The sequence below is a fragment of the Meriones unguiculatus genome, chromosome 14 (assembly GCF_030254825.1).
Source record: "Meriones unguiculatus strain TT.TT164.6M chromosome 14, Bangor_MerUng_6.1, whole genome shotgun sequence".
Lineage (NCBI taxonomy): Eukaryota > Metazoa > Chordata > Mammalia > Rodentia > Muridae > Meriones > Meriones unguiculatus.
The window spans coordinates 72452278-72473505 of record NC_083361.1 but is presented as its reverse complement, the minus strand read 5'-3'; the positions used below and the strand labels follow the sequence as shown (position 1 = coordinate 72473505).

At 38.6% G+C, this 21228-nt stretch overlaps 1 protein-coding gene across 6 annotated transcripts in view; it reads left to right on the top strand.

The window, feature by feature from the left end:
* The window catches only part of Zfand6 (zinc finger AN1-type containing 6), a 68022-nt gene that overhangs the window by 35059 nt on the left and 11735 nt on the right, over positions 1-21228 (top strand). For 3 of the 6 annotated variants that reach the window (XM_021660441.2, XM_060367487.1, XM_021660444.2), the window contains exons 2-3: positions 19604-19774; positions 20143-20248. In XM_021660441.2, coding sequence (XP_021516116.1) covers positions 19621-19774; positions 20143-20248 — 260 coding nt within the window. In that variant the 5' untranslated portion in view covers positions 19604-19620. Of the gene's footprint in view, positions 1-302; positions 464-17877; positions 17981-19603; positions 19775-20142; positions 20249-21228 lie in introns of all 6 variants that reach the window. The other 3 variants (XM_021660442.2, XM_021660443.2, XM_060367486.1) reach the window with 2 other exon arrangements.

Sequence of the window (21228 nt, the reverse complement as noted above, 5' to 3'; positions counted from 1 at the left end):
GCTGGTATGGCAGTTATTCTAAATAAACTGCTAAGCTTCAGAAAAATTGAATACCTAGTTAACTAACTCCAGGTTAAATGGTTATAAAAAGTAACTCTTGCTCACGTAAGCTTATGGTCCTGTGTAGAAGAATTGCTAGGTCATGGTTATATATTAGTATATGTTTTCATTGGTGTCAACACCCCCTCTGTGTCACTGAAATAGTAAAAGCATTCTTTTAACTTTTAGATGATTAAAATGTGATAAATTTACATGATAATTTTTAACTGTCTCAACTCTGTTTCGTGTTAAATGTGTTACAGGAATGAATCTGAAGTCTGCTGCAGTAAAACACTGAAGGCTTTAAAATGTTTTCTTGCATAAAACTCAAACTTTAAGTAGCTGCTTATGAGGATAGGAAAGGCAGGAAGCTAATGTCTGTCTCAAGACACAGGACAGCTGTTTGCTCATCAACCTCAACTGTGTGAGTAGACTTAAGCCTGTAACCTTATGTAAGTGGACATAGAACTTTAAATTAAGTAAAGATACAACTGAGTCGGCATGATAAGACTTTAAGGCCTCTTGTTTCTGGTGGGTAGGATTTGAGGGGTGACTTGGATAGTAGATTTTTAGTCATAAGGTATTATTAGCAGTAACACAATGCTGGTGATCACACAACTTTAAGAAATTATCTTAGTTAGAATCTGCATGACTAATTTTCTTGTAAAGAAAAGATTATGATTTTTAAGAATTGGTGTTATTTTATAGTTAATTTTAGCCAACAATAAAATTTGTTTTAAAAATTATGTGATACTAAAATGGAAATTTCTTTCTTATAATTTAGGAATTTATAGAAAGCATTACCTGAAACAAAAAAGAATGCTTGTTTCTTAAGTGTAGTTTGAAATATTTTACCGTGTTTTATTATTAAAGAACTTGGACACGATAAATTCATAGTGTGGATGTGAAAGGGTTTTTCTCTCTTTTGCTAAGAGTTATCACCTCAAGAATCCTCTTCAGAAGATACCTGTTTTCCTTTTTTGTTGATGGATTTTAGGAATGAGGCTCTAAATTGGATTCCCTTCTCTTCAGAAGGTGTGGTGTGTGGATGGGTTTCTGGAAGTGTGCAGGGACTGAGCAGAGTAGTCATCCTGTCCACAGACACAACATTTAACTGTGGGTGAGGCATTGACCTCACGCCAGAGGTTTGCTTACCATGTTTAGGAGGAGTCGCTTTCTCTTTAATGTCACAAATGGACTATCCTTCAAAGCAGTGAACAAGAAGACACAGAAAGCAGTGAAGAATGCATATTGAATATGGATAATTCCTTTGAAAACAAAAAAATCCAAAGGCTTCTGTTTGCCCATTCTCCTCTTTATTCATTGGTCAGGTGATACACGTTTGTATCTAAGGAGCTTCAGAGGGGTGATATGATACCTCATTTAAGAATGTCAAGCCTTGTTTTACTGGTGTTCTGGCCTACTGAACAGACAACTCTAGCCAGTAGTTTGGCACTTTGCTGGTAAAGCCAAGATAAATTATTTGGTGCTGCTCTTAAAAAAAAAAAAGAAAAAAGAAAAAATCAGGAATCTAACACTTTTCCATTTTTAATGTCAACAGTAAAGGAATCAAAGTGAAAGAAGAGTTTGGGACAGGCTAATGAAGCTTGTGATTTCTAAAGTCAGATTAGGCAGAAAGGAACTCGGTAGGAAAGGGAAGCCTGATAACTGGAAGGCAGGTGGGAACATAATAACGAGGCAATGGGTGGCTGGTGTCCTCTTCCCCTGGCTTCTGCCTCTTTGGAGTGAGTAATCTTGTCAAGGGTGTGGGGGCCAGTGCTAAGGAGCCGTGCAGTCTACTTCAGCCAAAGGTCTGCAGACGTGCGTGCTCTTCCCTGTCTGCCCTGCCCTGCCCTTTACCTTCCCAGGAAGGTGTGTCTTACCCAGATTTATTTGCATCTGCATTTATTATGCAGTATAATGGAGTTTTGGCTACATGAGATCCAGTGGCTGCTTTTAAGTACCCAAACTATAGATGCAGGCTGTCCTGGTTTCATGTCCTAGGTATTACTTTTAATAGCCAGATGAAATTTGAGGAATCACTTAACCTTTCAGTGCCTTTGTAAAACACAGTGATCATTTTCTACCTAACACAGTGCTAAAGTTCAGTGATGATTTTGCAAATAATTATCCTTAATGTGATGAAGCCTGTTTCTCTTTGAGAAGAATAATAGTAGGAAATAAAAATCCTCAAACTAATAGTATAGTTTTCTTTAGTTGTCATGCTGGGGATTGAACCTGCAGTCTTATTGATGTTAGGCAGATAATCTTACCATAGCTACATTCCCAGCCACCAAATAATAGACTTTGGAGTTACGTGTGTGTGTGTGTGTGTGTGTGTGTGTGTAGACCAGAGAACAGTTCAAGGGAGTCCGTTCTCTCCCACCACCATGTGGGCCCTGGAGCTCTAACTCAGGCTGCCTGCAAGCTTCTCTCACCAACTCAACACTCAACATTCAGAAATCAGAAACGTAATTCAGCTAAGATGCCACAAGAACCATCCCAAGCACAGTGAATGATGATCTTTACTCATCTGTCCTCTCACTCTGAACCTGCTGCCAGTATCCACCCATTTCACACTCTTGAGAGTCACACAAGGTACTAACTTACTGTTTTGGACAGTGCTGTTGTACAGGATAACACCGATGTTAGCCCGATGTTTAGTTTATCGATGGCTCCATTCTGTTTATCTTGCCTGATGTGGATGCTGGAAACTGAACTTGGGTTCTCTGCAAAAGCAGTACACTAGTGCTTTTAATCTCTGAGCCATCTCCAGCCCTACAGTAATTCTTTTAAAATATGAAACTGGTGGGTCAGCAAGCATTCATATAGATACTGAGGTTTGTCAGTGTCCACATTTTGAATTGACGTTCACCACTTGACCTCTTTGTGTTATGAAAATGAAGGCTAACCATATCCAGGTTGGCTCTTAAAAATATAGAACAGTGTTTCCACATGCATTTTTAGCCATTTAAACTCCATTGTTCAAATAAAATCATCTAGAAACTGGGCATCGTAAAAATACCGAAAAGAAACTCTAGGAGCAGATATGTGGTGCCCTTCAGTATTCTTTTTTTTTTTTTTTAAGATTTATTTTATTTACTACTTATACAGTATTCTGCCTCCATGTATGCCTGCGTGCCAGAAGAGAACACCTGACCTCGTTATAGATGGTTGTGAGCCACCATGTGGTTGCTGGGAATTGACTCAGGGCTTTTGGAAGAACAGCCAGTGCTCTTAACCTCTGAGCCATCTCTCCAGCCCCCCTTCAGTATTCTTTTTCTGCACCCTTTTCATCCAGCTGCATACGTGATGGAACAAAACATACTTAGATCACAAAAACCTGATGAATTACCTAAGTGATACAATTCAGAAAAACTATGTACATTATACTTTAAAAAGTTTTAGTTTGGGGGCTGGAGAGATGGCTCAGTGATTAAGAGTGCTGTCTTCTCTTCCAAGGAATCTGAGTTCAACTCCCAGCACCCACATGGCAGCTCATAACTGTCTGTAAGCAGTTCAAGGTAGTCTGACGCCCTCATGCCAATGCACATAAAAGAAAGTTAAATAAATTATAAAAAAAAAATTAGTTTGTAACTCTGGCTCCTAGTAGATGGATTGTTATCTAAAGCTAGTTATGATAACTATAGATGTGAAATTAGAAAAAATGATACCAGAAAACCAGCCTTGAGTCCCGTGTTTTATTTTATAGGTGTTGTTGACCATATTGTATTATTTTCTGCTTATAGACTATATGAAATATTCTTGTGTTATCTGGGTGAAAGTTAAAGTGTCTCTCCTGAGTATTCTGTTCTTCCTAAGAACTCCTATTAATTGTACTAACTGCTGGGAGAAATAACGCCGACTAGTTTCAGATTAGCAAGTAGGTCCTTTAGGCTTACTGCATTTTATTTAATGACAGAGTATTAGTTCTTTTTTATTTTTTTCATTTCTGTGGGGAAGGAAAAAAAAATTCCTAGGTAATTGTGATTGTTTAGCAGGTAAAGGCACTTGCTGCCAAGCCTGACAACCTAAATTTGATCTCCAGGACCCACATGGAGGGAGGAGAAAACTGATTCCTTTGAGTTTGTCCTCTGACCTCCATATATGTGCACACACTACTGTCTCTCTCTTTTTTTTCTTTCTCTCAACAAATACTATCTTAATTAGGGTTACTATTGCTGTGATGAAACACCATGAGCATGGCAATTCTTACAAGAAAAAGTATTTAATTGGGGCTTGCTTACATTCAGAGGGTTAGTTCATTATTGCCAATAGCGCAAGTAAAGCAACATGCTGGTAGACATGGTATTAGAGAGGTAGCTGTGAGTTCTACATCCAGGTGGGCAGGCAGCAGGATGAGCGAAAGAGACACTGGGCCTCTCTTGAGCTTATGAAACCCCAAAGCCCACCTCAAGTGACACACTTCCTAATAGTGCCACTCCCTATGAACCTATGGGGCCGTTCTCATCAAACCACCACAAAAACAAATTTAAATTTTTATTTAATTTCAATATTTAATACTGAATTTAATATTTTAATTAATTAAATTTAATAATGTAAATTATTAAATCTTCCCATAATCACTCCCTACCAACTTTTTCCATCCTCCATAACTATTCCCTTCCAAGTTCATGTGCTCTGCCTCTGATAATTTTATTTTTTAAGTGTGTGTTGGTAGGGGTGGGGGGTGTCTGTGTGCATGTGCTCACAGGGGCCCATGGAAACCAGAAGAGAGCATTGCAGTTCCTGGAGCTGCAGTTACAGGCTGTAGTGAGATGTCTTATGTGGCTGCTGGGAATCGAACGGAAGAACAATACTTGCTTTTAATGATGAACCATCTTTCCCATGTGCCTTTTATTTTTTTGACAACCTCACTGAGTCCACTCAGTATGTGCATGGGTAGCCTCTCAGGGTCTACACACTTAGAATGAGTGGGTGTTTTATGTTTTATAAAATTGACAAAAGCAACTTAAGGAAGGGTTTATTTTGGCTGACAGTTGAAGGATATAGTTTTGATGGCAGGAGTGTTGGGCAGCTGTCACATTGTATCCATAGTCAGTAAGCTGGTGCTGTTTGTGTACACACACACACACACACACACACACACACACACGCTTAAGTTACGCAGCCTGGAATCCCAGCCCATGTGATGGCTCTACCCACTCTCAGGGTAGTTCTTCTTTCACTGAAAGCAACCTCATAGAGTCATTGAGAGTATATGTCCAGGGTGATTCTAAATCCAATCAAATTAACAATGAGGATTAACCACCATAAACACTATCTCTGACCTTTTCTCCCTACTGTTTTCTCTTTGATAGCCATTTTTACCTACTTTTGATGTCATGCAGCGTCCATTTTTATCACTGTGAACTTTCTTCAAAGCAATATGAAATATGTAAGTGAAATGGTAATAATGTAGTAAGCAGTACTTTTTAGGGCTCCTTCCAGTTATAAGCGGGGAGAATTCCCTTTTGCCTGATCATTTAACTGCAAACTCCCTGTTGCCATAGATAAGAAGCTTTTCACAGTGTTAACTTATTCTGTTTCTAAGGTTATTTCCAGCATTTGATATTCCAACCACACAGAATTCTTTCCCAGGAAAACGGGAATTCTTCCTAGATTTCCCAGAAATTCTTTCCCAGGTCACATATTTGTTAGCCGTGGACACATGTGAGCATATACTAGTGAAGACAGTGATAGGCTCATCGGACAGTATAACCTATGGAACCACTGGCCATTTATTGAAATGCCATTATGTGGAGTGTGTCCTTACTTGTTTTTATTCTTTTGCAATGGTAATTGCTCAACGTAAGCAACTAGAAATTTTGTGTTACCAAAATAATTGATACATCATTTTATGAACTTCATTTAGAAACCATTGCCTGGCACTTCTGACAAGTAAGTGGTATCATCTCAGCTAGGTGAGGCATCTTCAACTAATTCCTGACAAGTGATCTATTATGTAACAAGCAGGCCTGTTATACATTGCCCTTGTTGAACCATGGGCTGCAGACAAATGAATCTGCACTCTTTTCTCTAATTATAAACTGCCATTGTTGACTTAAATCACCCCATTCTGATGTGAGTTTTGTACTATTTTGTGTTGCAGTGTGTTTTCATAGTCATTATCCAATGGGTTCCTCCTGAGAATCTGATGAGGTAGAAAAGACAGGTAGCACGCCTGTCTCTGTGTGCGGGGCTTAGACTCAGCATTAAAAAGGCAGTATCATAATCAAAGCTGGCTTTAGAATTAAGGCAGTACAATGTTCTTTTCACTGTTGACCTGTGTACATAATCTGAAATAAATCGTAGTCAGGCCTCTTGTCGGGATATTTGTTCTCCCTTACTTCAAGTGACTGCATCTTCACTGAAAAAAGAATCAGCCTCAAGAATACTGTGCACTTTGTTATTTGCTTGCTTGTTTTGTGGGTCTAGGGATCAAATCTTACATGGTAGCAAGAAATCTACCACTCTTTCCAGACACTGATCTTTTTTGGTCTTTTAAAAAAACAATAACTTTGAAATTAGAATGACTGTATTTCTAGATTTTGTTGAGTACTTGTTAGTACTTTGTGGTTTTGCAACTGTTTGGATTTTCAGGGTAGATGCCATGACTCTGTAGGTACATGAAAATTAAATTTTAATATCTATGTCCTTGTACCTATGAAATTGAATCCATGCTAACTTTAACGATCTACCATAGAGCTATACTTTCAACTCCCTACATCGATCCTGTTGATCCTTGGGAGCAGAAGCTGTGGCACAGAACTTCTATTAAAGTAACCTACTGCAGAATAGTGGGAAGTACAGGTCAGCATATCATCCTTGAACAAAACTACAACAAAAGAAAAATTGATGTGCTATCAAGTCGTCTTGCTGTGTCTTTCATAATAGTATTTCTAATCAAACAAGTTTTTGAAAGCATTCATGAATCCATCTGGCTTTTACTTGAGTACCTGCTAGGTACAGAGAACCTGAACAGAAATTGACAGACCCTGGTTCACTACCATAATCTTTCTTAGTCACCTCTTATTGTAAATATACTCATTCATTAACAGTTATGTGTGGTTTCTTTTCATTACCAAGGTAGAACTTGAGAGTTGCTCTGGAGACTATATGGTCCACAAAGCCCAGTATTTATAATTGATGCTTAGAGGAAAAGTTTGCCAACCCCATTCTAGTGTACTTGCAAATATAACTGGGGAGAAAAGAAAACATGTTGTGTATTGGATTTGATTTTCTCTTTTCTCTTATGTTCTCTTTGTCCTCACAGACAGGTTATTTGTCCATCATTCATCCTTCATTTGATCTTGAAGGCACTGCTGCTGATTTCAGGCAGCTGTAGCTATGACATTCTGCGTCTGGGTTTGTGGGTGTCTCTATCCTTAGCAGGCCTGTCTCTAAAATGGGAACCATGAACCTCTGTCCAGAGGTGACTTCTGTTGGTGTCATATAGCACGAAGAAGGCTTTATTCCAGGGTACTGCTACCCCAGAAAGGATCAAAGAGGAATAAACTACAAAAGCAGAATCTGCACCAAGATTTAATAAAGTTAATAATTTCATTGTTTCATTAGGAACTGCTGTTTGGGAATAGAAAGCTCAGTAGTTAAGAGCACTTGCTGCTTTTGCAAAAGACTCAGAATTAGTTCCTAGCCCACGTGGCAGCTCTCTTAGTCACTGTTCTATTGCTGTGAAGAGATACCACAACCAAAACAACACTTTAAAAAAGAAAACAATTTATTGGGGCTTGCTTACAGTTTCAAGGTTTAGTGCATTATCGTCATGGTGGGGAGCATGGAGGCACACATGTTGCTAGAAAATAGTAGCTGATCCAAAGGCTGAAAAGGAGAGACAGACAGACAGACTAGGCCTGGCCTGTGCTTTCTAAACCCCAAAGATCATCTCCAGTGACTTCTTCCAACAAGGTCCCACCTCCTAATCCTTTTAATCCTTGCAAATAGTACCACTCCCTGGTGGCTAAGCATTCAAATGTGAGTCTATGGGGTCCATTCTCGTTCAGACTACCACAGTGGCTTACAGACATCATGAATTTCTTTAATCCAGAATCTATCCAGTATCTCCAACATTCTCATCTAAATTTGTACTATACCAGGCATGCATGTGGTATAGAGAGACACAACCAGGTAAAATGCTCCTATACCTAAAATAAATAAGCCTTTAAAAAGGGACAAAATACTTTCTTCCCTTTTATTTTTAAAAATCATTTCTCTTTTCACTTTCCTCCCTCCAAACCCTCCCATACTACCCCCACCCCCTCGCTCTTTCAGATTTATGGCCTCTTCATTCCTAAATATAACCTGCTTAGTGTGCACATGTTACTCACTTGTATGTATGGTATCAGGGCTAGCCATATGGTATACTGTAGTCAGCTGGTGTAGGTTGTGCTGGGAAAGACTGACCTGCTCTCACCAGTTCTTAGTTGCCTGTAGTTCTTTGTGTCGGGTTAAGGCCTTGTGGGTTTTCCTCCCTTTGTGTTGATGAGATTTTATGGGTTTAGCTTTTTCTATTACTTAGAGGCATGGCAAACCCTTGATTTTCTAGCTCTTCCAGTCTTCCTACTCCCTCTTCAATGCTCCTTGATCCTTAGGTGCAGGAATGTTTTATAGATGCATCCAGTGGGACTCCACAAGTCCGCATTTTGTTTGGTTACAGTGTTCGGTAATGTTGTCCATCTGAGCAGTATACTCACACCACTAGCCAGCTCTAGCTCCTACAAGATTAACTTCAGAAGAGAGAAAGACCTGCCAGTGGTTTTGGAGGTAGCCAAGTTGGTAAAGTGATTGTGCAGTCAGTATACATGAAGCCCAGGGTTACATCTCCAACAAGAGTTTGTGAGTGGTAGCTCATGCCTGTAATTCTAGCACTTGGGAGACAGAGGCCAGCCTGGGCTATATGCAAGCCTGAAAAATATAAAAATGAACTTTTAAGAAAAACTGCTCTTTCATGTTAAGAGTATAGTGATAAAGTGTATACCAAGTTCTGACACAATTCAGTGCCACCACTAAGATGTCAGCTGTTTTATCCCCTCTTACACTGCCAACATAGATGCTAACGAATTGAAAAAGACAAGCTCTTTGTTGTTTCATTTTTTGAGACAAGGCCTCTTTGTGTAGCCCTGGCCTTTCTGGAACTTGCTGTCTGCCCTTCTTGCCTTGGTCTTCCCAGTAATTCTGTCTGTGTGCTACTATGCTACACTGGGTACTTTTTTGAAATGGGACTTTCATATTGTGTAGGCTAGCTTTGAACTTGGGTGGAAGTGATCCTCTTGCTTCAGCTTTCCAGTATGTAGAAGTACAGGTGCATGATACTACGCAGGGCCATAAATTACTATCATGAAAGTAGTTTTGACCTTCTTAAACTCAGAAAGGATCTCAGGGAATCCCCAGTGCTCTACAGATAGGCTTTGGATACTTGGTGTAGAAAGTAGACTCTAGCCAGTAGCCAGAATGAGTAGTTTGAATCCTAAAATATCTTTATAATAAAATCAGCTACTTATATTTTTTTAAAAAATCACCATACAAAATTCCAAGAGATTTAGAGAAAGATGTTACGTTACTGAGCTGAGAAACTTAATCAAGACAGCCCTTCACAAAGGCTATAAATTAATTTGGAGATTTGCTTAAAGTGGTGAGTGGGAGATGAAGGAAGTGAAGAGACTTTGTTAAAGCAATGAGAAAATAGGAAATGAAGCTATTGCTTATTAAATGGCTACACAAAAGTGGTGATTGAATGGCTTAGAAGCTTTAAGATCAAAGAAGAAATGAGAGGGTTGATGGGTATGGATCTTGTGTATTACAGACTACATTTTATATTTTGGGTTTGGTGGGAGGGGTATGTTTTGTTTTGAGAAGCAGATGCAAGTCCATGAATGAAGCAGCAACTGGGGAGCTGAGTGGGATTCCCTGCCTTTTATACATGGGGGTCTATTGAGTGATTTTATGTAGGTGAAGTACTGACTTAGTTTTGAAGACAGGTGGTACAGAACAAAGATCCATTTTGAGAGCATGTAGCTAGCTTTTGAGTGGAGGTCTCAGCTGTTTACCACATGGGCCTTTCTTTATGATGCAGCAGCTAGCTTCCCCAGAGTAACAAGCATATGCAAACTGTGCCTTGCAGTAAGGAAAGAATGGTCTTTTCAGTCATGACTTTGAGTTAACTATACATGAGAAAACATGAATCTTAATCCTTCATTATTCCATATTAAAAAAATGTTAAGTCCAGATAAATTACTAATGCAAGATAAAATAACAAATGTAGAAGAAAAATATGGAATATTTTCATGATCTTAGAATAGGCAGTGGCTTATTAAATACCACTTAACTAAATAAGGACATTGTTAGCGTAATTTAGTATCGCTATGATAAGATATCTGATAGAAAAACTTTTCATGAGTAAAACTTTATTTTGGCTGACAGTTTCAAAGGACCTCAGTTCATCCTGGTATTAGAAGAGTGTGCTAGAGGTCCCCAATAATCACAACGTACCAGGAAGCAAAGAGTATAAGCCTTAAACCAGGGGGTTGGGAATCACATTCAAATGGACCCAAGGGGTCTATTTCTCCAGCTAAGCCCCACTTCTTAAAGGTTCTGTGGCTTCCCAAAATAGTGCCACCAGCCAAGGAACATATATTCAAAGCATCAGCTTGTAGAATCAAGCTCCGTTTAAAGTGGAAAAGACAAGGCACAGAGCGGGCAAAATAAGCAAAAACATGATACAACAGAAAAGAGGGAGTGAAGACCTAAGAGGATGCCCATTAGCCAGAGTATTCAGTGATGATGAAGATATAAAATGGCTCTTTGGTAAGACAAAGAGGCACTGAATATTTAAGTAGAAGGGAGGATGTGTTAATTTCTCAGGGTTTCCGAAGCCAGTCAATACAAAACAGATAGTAAAAAAGCAAAGAAAATAATTCTCCTGGTTTTAGGGCTTCAGGGACTAGGGTATGGACATCTTTATATTAGACATCCAGCCCAATACAGGAGACACTACTGAGGATGGGAGAGCCCAGGAATAGTCTAGGGCTTATACTGCCAGGAAAGTGTAAACATGTGGAACTTCTTTGGAAAACTATTTGGTATTCTGTGCTGAAGTTGAATATCCACAAACTCTGTGTTCCAACATTCCCACTCTTGGGTATGTACTCAGTCAAAGTATGCATGCATGTTACCCAGAAGTTCAATAAATAATATTCCCAACGGCTATTTTTGTAGAAGTCCTAGATAAAAAAGTTCTAAAATGAGATGGTCCTTTACACCATGGAACATACTTTGTAGGGTTGGAATATACTTTGTAGGGTTGAGAATAAATAAACCATATTTACCTTAAGAGCATAGTTGCTATATAATTCCTTTATAAAAGATAGGTGCTAAAAAATTCCTTTACAAAAGTTTAAGAGCTAGAAGAGCTAAGTATACCATATACTCGGGCATGCACATACACTGGCCACTTCCCTGCTTTGCCACACTGTTGGTCTTAAACTTGCAGAGCTGCAGGTAAAGATGAGTGTCATCATGTCCAGCTGCTGTGGCCTCGAGTGATGAGATTCACCCTCCAGGCCTATGCAGACTTCTCTGTGCAGGAGCTCGGTTAGTGGGGTTTATCTCAGAGCACTTCTTATGTTGTTAACATAAGAATGTCCGAGTGCTGTGCTGTATGTATTTGCTAGGAACATATCCCCAGAGATCTTACCCATATGTTAGGTAGACTCAGTGGCCTTTTTGTCTCTCAGTGCAAGCAGCAGAAGGAAACACAACTCTCCTTAAGGATCTGGGGACTGCTACGCAGAGAGCTATCAGGCCTATAGCACAGAAGAAGCTTTAACCTGAGTCCCTGTTCTTTCATCAGAGCCAACAGCTTTCTTTCCAAGTGCTTTCTGTCAAGGTGTGTTTGTTTTCTGTTTTTGTGACCTTCCTGATTATCTCCACAGATAATCTCAATAATCTCTCTCTCTCTCCTTCTCTCTCTCTCTCTCTCTCTCTCTGTGTGTGTATGTGTGTGTGTGTGTGTGTGTGTGTCATTGTGTGTCTGTGTCTGTCTTTGTGTATGATCTCCACTTACATGGATTTGGAGATCCTGATGCTCAGAACTCTGAGAATTACTGTGTGTTAGAATAGGCATTGATCTTTGGATCACTTATTATCAAAAATTTTATAATAAGGAGTACCTTAATTTCTGTTTTGCTGTCTTTTGAGATTCAAGTTTGAGGCCAACCTGCTCGACATAGTTCCAGGCCAGCCAGAGCTACAAAGTGAGACTGTCTTTAAAAAAACAAAAAACAAAACAATCAGACGGGGTATTTTAGGAGTTTATACTGGAACAATAGTTCACAGTGTAATTGGCATTTTTATTTAACTTGCTACATTATGCATACCTCACTACCCAGACACATATACCCAACTTCTTTTGAAATTACTAGTAAAGATCCCAAATTCAGGAGACCAAAATCAGGATCAGAAACTGACCAGGGGCTGAAGAGGTAATTCAGTGCTTCAAAGGCCTTGGATTTGGTTCCTAACACCTATGCAGCAGCTCACAGCTATCTGTAACCCCAGTTCCAGGTGATCCAATGCCTTCTTCTGACCTCTGCAATCACCAGGCACACATGTAGCACATATACATATATCCAAGTCTCTCTCTCTCTCTCTCTCTCTATTTATATATATGTGTATATTTTATTTTTTATTTTTTAACAGTTACTGCTAGAAGAGGAAGGGTCCAAAGAGTGTATAGCCTCTGGTTAGTTGACTGTGCTCTAGTGGAAGGCCACACATCCAAGAATGTTTGGCCAGCACAAATTGGCCTTGATAGGGGTGGAGGAGTGACACAAAGTTGAATGGAGTGGACTTCAAAAAGAGTTGAGGAAAGAAGGGGAAATATGATCAAAATTCTCAAAGAACTAATCCTTTTTTTTTTTTCTGGAAAACAAGATTGATGATCCAACTGGACAAACATACAAGTCATCCTAAAGAATTAGGCCTGCCTAGCGAGCTTCCGTTTTGAGAACATGAGCTCACTCTGTGAGGTCTTTCTATTTTTCCTTGAAATCTGAAATTTCTGTGACATTCCCCAATTTTTAAAGACTAGCAGATACGTAATTTTAGTATGTGCTGGCCAACCAGACAGGACTGAGTAAGATTAAGTTTCTCTGGATTTACTCCACACTGTAAACTATTTCTCCCTAGTCTCCTTTAGGTCAAGGCAGAAAAACAATTGCGTGCATCTTATAACTGTCTTAAGCTGCTAGTCATCTGTTTTGAATAACGTTTCCATATTGTTTTCAACAATAATGAGATGTGGTTAGTCAACAAATATTTCATAGGATTCATGTGGGCATAAAAGGGATTTGAAGAAGCTTCATATTGCTGGGGAGTGAGTTCTGGGTTGCCTATGGTAAGATTTAAGCATCCTAAAGAGTGCAGCAAGCAGCTTTCTGAAGAATGTGAGAGAAACCGATTTCCTGAAATGGCTAGGACTGTTTGGGCAGAGTGCCACAGCAGAGAGCATCTATAGGAAAGGAGAAGCAAGCTCTAGGAATAGGCAGTCTGGGTGGAACAAGGACTGGGCCTTCTACTTTTAGGCACAGTGGACTTAGAGCAGTAGTTGTGCTTTAGCAGTATGCTGGCACTATATGCATTATTTAATCTGTTGGATTATTATATGTATTCTTAGAGCATCAAACCTAGGGTAGGCTAGTGACTTACCCAAACTCGTCGAAACAAGAAAAGGGCCAAATTGGGACTTGCACTTTTGCTAACTGGCTCTATGGCTGTTCTCATTTTACATAGTATACTTTGTGTGGAAACATAAATGCTGGTTGAGTACTCTCTAAGAGCAGTTAGTAGCCAGGCATGGTGGTTTGCGCCTGTGATCCCAGCACTCTGGGAGGCAGGCAGATCTCTGTTAGTTCAAGGCCAGCCTGGTCTACAGATCGAGTCCAGGACAGCCAAGGCAACACAGAGAAACCCTGCTTCAAAAATTAAATAAACAGCAGATTCTATACAATAACTCAAAGTAACTAGATGTTCCAGGAGAGCTGAGGCCAGTGCACCTGGAAGCAAGGTAGTAAAACAGAAGAAATTAAAAAATGGTGCAGCTGTTGTGTACATGTAAGTCCATCTCCAGGATCCTAACTCCGAACCTGACCCTCCGGGTATGAAGGGAAGAGAATCACTATTGGAATGGACAGGAAAATAGCATGAGCTATTCCCAAATGAAATCATTAAAACTGGTGACTTGGCTGTAGGAAATGAAACAAAGGCATGTCCTTAGAATTGAGTCGCTAGCCTTCACCATTGCTAGTCTTTTGTAGGAATTTTAATATGTAAGTAATTTTCTTGAATCCTCAGATATATGTAATCTTGAGTTTTTATTCAGATAAGGACTTTGTTAGGGAAAAAGATATAAAGGACAATTGAAATTTTTCAGTATAGCTGGTTGCAGCTAGTTAAAAGTTACATATTTTAAGATTGAACAATTGAATAAAGTTTAAGCTAGTTTTTAAGTGCAGATAATAAAAATTAATGACTGTCTGAAAATTAGGTTTGTTTTAGATATGACTACCATTCTCATTTTAAAATATAAAACAGCTGATTTGTCCGTTTACCAGATGTGTGACTTTGGACCAGTTAAGTTTGAGTATTACTTCCCTTGTTTCTAAACTGCGGGTCTCATAGCACCATCTTGGAGAGTTTAGAAATAAATTGTGTAAGGATAAAACAACTGTCCCACAGAAAATTCTGAATAACTGAAGCATTAGAGAGCAGAGGGAGTGAGAGGTTGTGATTTTGGCTGTGACGATTCAATTCATGAGCTGTTTTATTTTACTATACTGTGCTAGTCAGTGCTCAAGCTTATGCCTGGCATTTTCACTGCCCTCCTCCTTGGATTTGTAGCTGTTGAGTCCCACATTGCAGCATGAAGAATTGATCTGACTTTACCTGTTTTACTCCCTGATCTTTTCAGTGCCAGACTGATGCCTTGCAAGTTGTTCACCTACCAGAAAAAGCACAGCAGTGAGGAGGGGTGGAACTGTGTTTCTTCCACAGTACCCTTAATTGTGCCACTGTCTTGATATAAATTGTCACCTTTTGTGATTTTTTTAAAAATCATTTTGAATCTTTACAAAAGGTGCTTTTTCAGTATTTGAAAATGAATGATTGTTTTTTTATAGTTACCTGTATAATCCCTTGTGTCTCTTGAATTCTGAAAAATTACCATCAGTCTGCTACTATGCAAGACAGTTTGGCTTAGGATATAACTAGTTAGATGATATTCAATTTTAATATTACTTTTGAAGATATAAATCTCATAGGAAAGTTTGATGATCATATTTTACCTTTATTTGTCTCTATTTACCTGAGTATTCATATATCCCTCTCTTATTGGAGTCTTTATGGCTTTCAGTTTTACTGACATGCTCTTCTGTATCAGGAGGAAAAACTGCAATGTTATATCTTAATCTGTTGCTTAATGGCATGGGCTAGTAACACTTTGAACCTGTGTTTCTGTGTTGTATTTTCTCTGTTGTCTACCCCAAGGAATCTTGTTAGGTGCCTTCCCCAACCCCAAGTAGTTTCTGTGTTCATAAAATTTTTAGTCCACTGATAATGCTATGTATCCGTTTTTGTACATAAAGAATGTCAGTTTTGTGCCTCTTTGTCACAAAAGAATCTGTTAGCCTCCTTGAAATACTGTATTGAGAAATATACATTTTGCAGCAGTAGATTCTCTAAATGTTGGCTCCAGAATCTTATGTTTTCTGAAATTAATGAATACCATGGTGAGCCTTTATTATGCATATTATGTTTAGTGCTATTTAGCACATGCGAAGTAAAACTGAGGGGAAATTTTAATGCTAATTCATTTAAAATGTTTTAATGAAAATTGCAGCTGCCTTGCCCCTCCCTATACTTTTGTAGTGATAAGAGGCTTACTAAGACAAAATTGTCATGGTTGCTTTAGATTCAATATATACAGTGCTGTAAAGAAAACCTGGGCTTTTGTAGTTGAAAAAGGAATGTTTTAATAACCTTCTCAGATAATAAATGATGGTGTTCTTTAATATTACACCAAAACTTGACAGTTGGTAGTTTCTTTAGAGATGGATACTACATAGACTATGGTACCATATAAGCTCTTTGTTGGCCTGTCTTTTCATTTGGGGTACTTTTCATACATTGGGGTACTTGATTCACTGATTTAAGGAGGTCTTTAAATGTGGGGTCAATATCATTTAACATTTAACTATATTTAACATTTAGTTAATACCACTACCAATCCTACTAAAACACTCAAAATATTTGAGACCTGTTAAGCTTTTTTTCTGTCTAAATGCTTCTATTGGCTGTTTGAAATGACAGGTTCACTTACTTTTTTTTTTTAACATTTATTTATTTTACATATGAGTGCTCTGTCTGCATGTATACCTACATGCCAGAAGAGGGTATCAGATCCAAGTATAGATGGTTGTGAACTACCATGTGATTGTTGGAAATTGAACTCAGGACCTTTGGAAGAGCAGACAATGCTCTTAACCGCTGAGCCATCTCTCCAGTTTTTAAGAAATGTCTACCATATACTCAAGTCTGAATGACGAGTTTATCAGTCATCCTTTCAAATAAAATTGTTCATTAAAAGGTTAATTCAGTCACCTCACAATTCAGATGATTGCACAACCAGTTTTTCTTTAGACTTATTTCTCCAACGTGTAGAAGTGCTGCATAGGTGAACTCCCACCAAAGTTGATCACACAAGCATTAAAAAGACGTAGTTAGCACATGCCTGTGACTCATAAATCCATTCTTTAAAAAAAAAAAATACGTGTCCTTGGGCAAGATTTAACAAATAGATTGTTTTTTGCTCTGGGTATAGCGTGATAATGTCTGCTGGCACAGTTTGTTCCACTGCTTGTTTACCTCATTGACAGGCTCTGGCTGAAACACACCACTGCAAAAGGACCATTAACATTATAGTTTTTGTTTTTGTTTTAAGGCAGGTAACTTGTTAATGTTATTTTGAAGATGGTGTTGACCTCCATAGGGGCTAATGGATCATATTTTTTAAACTACTAGCCTTGAACCTGGACTTTGGTATGCATCCCAGCTCCATTACTTAATCATCTTTATCATGTTGAGCAGTCATCCTGATAACAGACTACACAAACACAAAAAAAGCACAGGGCCAGGGAGATGGTTCAGTGGATAAAGTATTTGATACACAAGCATAAGGATCTGAGTTCAGATTCCCTTCAGTCACATAAAAAGCAAAGCACTGCAACATGCATCTGGAAGTCCAGTGCTGGGAAGGTGGAGGCAAGACACTCCCTGGCACCGGCCAGCCAGTCTAGCTGTGTTGGTGAATTCCAGGTTCAGTGTAAGGTTGAAAGTGACTGAGGCTTCAACACAGATGTGCACAGAAAATGAGCATGCACCTACACACATTCATTAATTTATTACACAGACCTACACACACAAAAGAGCATGCAAGAGACTAGTGTGCTTTGGGAATATTTTGCCATCAGACTTTTATGTTAGCTTCTCTACATTTTGTCTTTTACTTTGACATACAAATTTACTTTACATATTAAAAAATTCAAGAGATGACTGATAAAAGACATGCTACACACACACACACACACACACACACACACACACACTGACAAGGATGGGATTCTGAAAGAACTTGTCATGGGGTGAAAAAGAAGCTTTTCAGAATCTCAGATAGCCTTCTTAGCTAAGGGTCTAAATACTATCCCTAACAGTCTGAGAGACATTTTCTCTTGTTTGAGTTTTTTGCTTTTATTTTTCTGTTTTTAGGCAGAGTCGCCCTAGGTAGCCCAGGCTGGCCTGAAACTCTATATAATTCAGATTGGTGACTAGAGATCCTCTTGATCAGCCTTCCAAGTGCTGTAATTAACAGGTATGGAATTACCACACCCAGCTAGGACATTTCTTGTTTTCTTTTTATTTCTCCTCCTCAGTTTGTTTTAGACAAGGTCACGCTATGTAACACTGGCTGGCCTAGAATTTGCTATGTACACCAGACTGGACTCTGTCTCACAGAGATCTACCTGCTTCTGCCTCTGAGGGCTGTGACTAAAGGAGTACTCTACTATTTCGAGCTGGAACATTACTTTTAATGGTAGATACAAAGCCTGTAGACTCCTTTTGTAGTGCAGACAAAGGGCCTTATGATTCTTGGTTATTAAGTTTGGTATATCATCACCCTCAACAATCTCCAAACTATTCAGATGAAGAGAAAGCAGTGAATGCATTCCATAGGTGTCTACCAAGTCAAGACAATTTCAGTAACAGAATTTTTTGTTTTGAGTATTTTATTCGTTTGGGTCTGTAATACACATGGATGTCCTTGGAGTAACCTTCTTTTAGAAGGGGTTCTTTTTAATAAGCCCGCTATTACTGTTTGCTGTCATGGGTTGTTTGTGCCAAATCACCAGTTACTTTCTGGTGATTTATTTTTCTGGGAAAAATAGCATGTGAAGTTCTTTCATCTTCCTTGATTGATATCACCTTCACATGGTTCCCAAACACTTCCTGAGTCCTAGCATGCTGTGACTAATGTCTTCTGTGTCCTATTAGATTTTAATTTCACTCTTTAAAATTATAAATGCTAGCAAAGTAAACGTTTTCTCTATTTAGGCAAGTAGTATCTTCATTTGAGGGAAAAGTTTAAAGTAAGGCACATATCAGAGAAAACTTAGCATTGCTATTCTTGGATATGTTTTCTACTGCACTTTTGTATTTAATAGTGGCTTCTTTAGCACTGGTTAGCAACATATTATATATCCACTGGGTACATTTCCAGCATCAACATTTTCTCCCCGAGAAAGTCATCTAAAATGTTATTGATTCTGGAGATTTTTGTCATTAATATCATTGTCATTAATGTTGGACGTTCTTGGTGTTTTCAGCTTATGTACATTGTAATTATGCTGTGAGGCACATCTTTGTGTATTCTATGTTCTTCTGATTACACTGTAGATATTCTACAGATTACCCTTATGGGGGAAAACCACCCTTATGGCTGGTTCAGAGGGCAGTATTTGTCTTCTACAGGGCTCTTGAGGTGAATAGCTAACAAATTTCCTTCCAGAATTTGTCACCAGAATGAGTATTATACTCAGTAGTAATCTTTAAGCAGAATAAATCACAAGTTAATGTGGACTTGGAACAAAACTTCAAATACTAGAAACCAAATAGTATAATTTACAGCAAAACTTATAATGATTGTTCATTATTGGTAGGGTCCAAACTGAAGATAACCTTTGGATGGTAAAGAGTCTTAAGAAAGAGGTCTCTTGCTCTGGAGAAGTTTTATATGTTCTGAGTAAACAGAGTAACTTGAAAAAAGAGTTCACCGAGTGTCCTTTGCTCTTTACTTATGCATTTTGTCTAGGAAGAGCATAGCGTTGTTAGGGAAGGAGCAAATATATGGTTTTCCTTTATTATAGAAAGGAAATTTGGATAATGTAAGACTGAAGTCTTTTGTTGGAGTTTTTTACTAATTCCTTGCAAATTACAGGTGTGCAACAGAAGAACATGGCTCAAGAAACTAATCACAGCCAAGCACCTATGCTTTGCTCCACTGGCTGCGGATTTTATGGAAACCCTCGTACAAATGGCATGTGTTCAGTATGCTATAAAGAACATCTTCAAAGACAGAACAGTAGCAATGGTAGAATAAGCCCACCTGGTAAGTAATCCAGTTAAAGCACGTAATGTTTATGACAAGCACATGGGGGATATACAATACCACCTTTCACTTTCTGTCATATATAAAGTGCTGCATTCCTATCACTAAAGCAAAATTAAAAAAAAAAATAACAGGTAGGGATTCAGGTATTGCTCAGTGGTAGAGCACATCCTTGTGTGCACAGGGCCCTGGGTTTAACCCCTGGTACCACCAAAAAGTTTTTCCCCATCAGCAAATTGTTATAGAGTTTTAAAATGAAGAACTGAAATCTATATACTATGTTTTGTGGAAAATTGATCTTGTTTTGCTTTTAGATTGGGTCTTGGGCTACCGGAATATTAACGAACAATGTGGTTGTTTTGCAACAGCTTCTGTCAGCAGTCTGTCTGAATCCTTACCAGTACAGTGCGCAGACGGCAGTGTCCCAGACACTCAGTCAGCACTAGATTCTACGTCTTCATCTATGCAGCCAGGGTAAGCTCACATTTTGAAAAGTAACTAAAAACTAAAGAATTGATTTTTTGATATTTTTTAATCACTTCATTAAGGAACACTTTAAAACCACTGCAGTATTTACTGGTCTAGAATTGTATCTCAGTGCTTGCTACTCACTAGTTTCAAGATGCTTTTTACTGATCTTCAGTCCCCTTTCAGAATTCTTTTTCTTTATTCTTCACACTACATCCTAACCTGCTGCTAAAGTCCCTTTAAAGGACGTTATTTCTTCACACTGTAGTCCTTGATCTACACATATTAGGCCCTTGAATGCGAGGAGCCTTGGCTCAGATTCTTTTTGTTTTTATCATAGTACTAATTCTTCTGTTTTATAATATAATTTTTGTTTTTAGCTATGAAGTCAGAGATAGAGGAATGCGTACAAAAATACATGTTTTACCCTCTGAAAGTTGTGGTGCATGCTTGTAATCTCAGACTTGAGAAATGGAAGCAAGAAGATCAGGAGTTGCCTAAAACTCGCCAATTTGAGGCCCTCCCAGGCATGAAAGAAAGACTTATTTTCATCTTATTTTGTTATAAAACAGGCTATTGAATATTTGCACTGTTATTTGTTTTTAAATTTTCATTATAGATGCTCATTTACAACTTTGTTTTAAAGTTTCTGAAGCAAGGCTGCATCTTGCTAGTTTTCATTTAATACATGGGATCTACAAAAACAAAAACAAAAAGATGTACTGTTGCTTTGGTTTCAAAGCATCAACTTCTGGCCCAAACACGCATGTGGTTTCCAAGCCCCATGATTGTTAGGTTACAAGTGTCTCTTTGTTCTTTGGTAGGTGGTACTTATTATGCCCCTTCAGTGTGTATGGATATTTAGAAGATGATCTTTTCAAACTGAAATATTATTGAGTGCAGTGGCACTCACCTGAAGGAGGCAGGAGATTCTCTTGAGCAGGGGTTTAACACTGTCCTGAGCAACAGAATAAACCCCTGTCTCA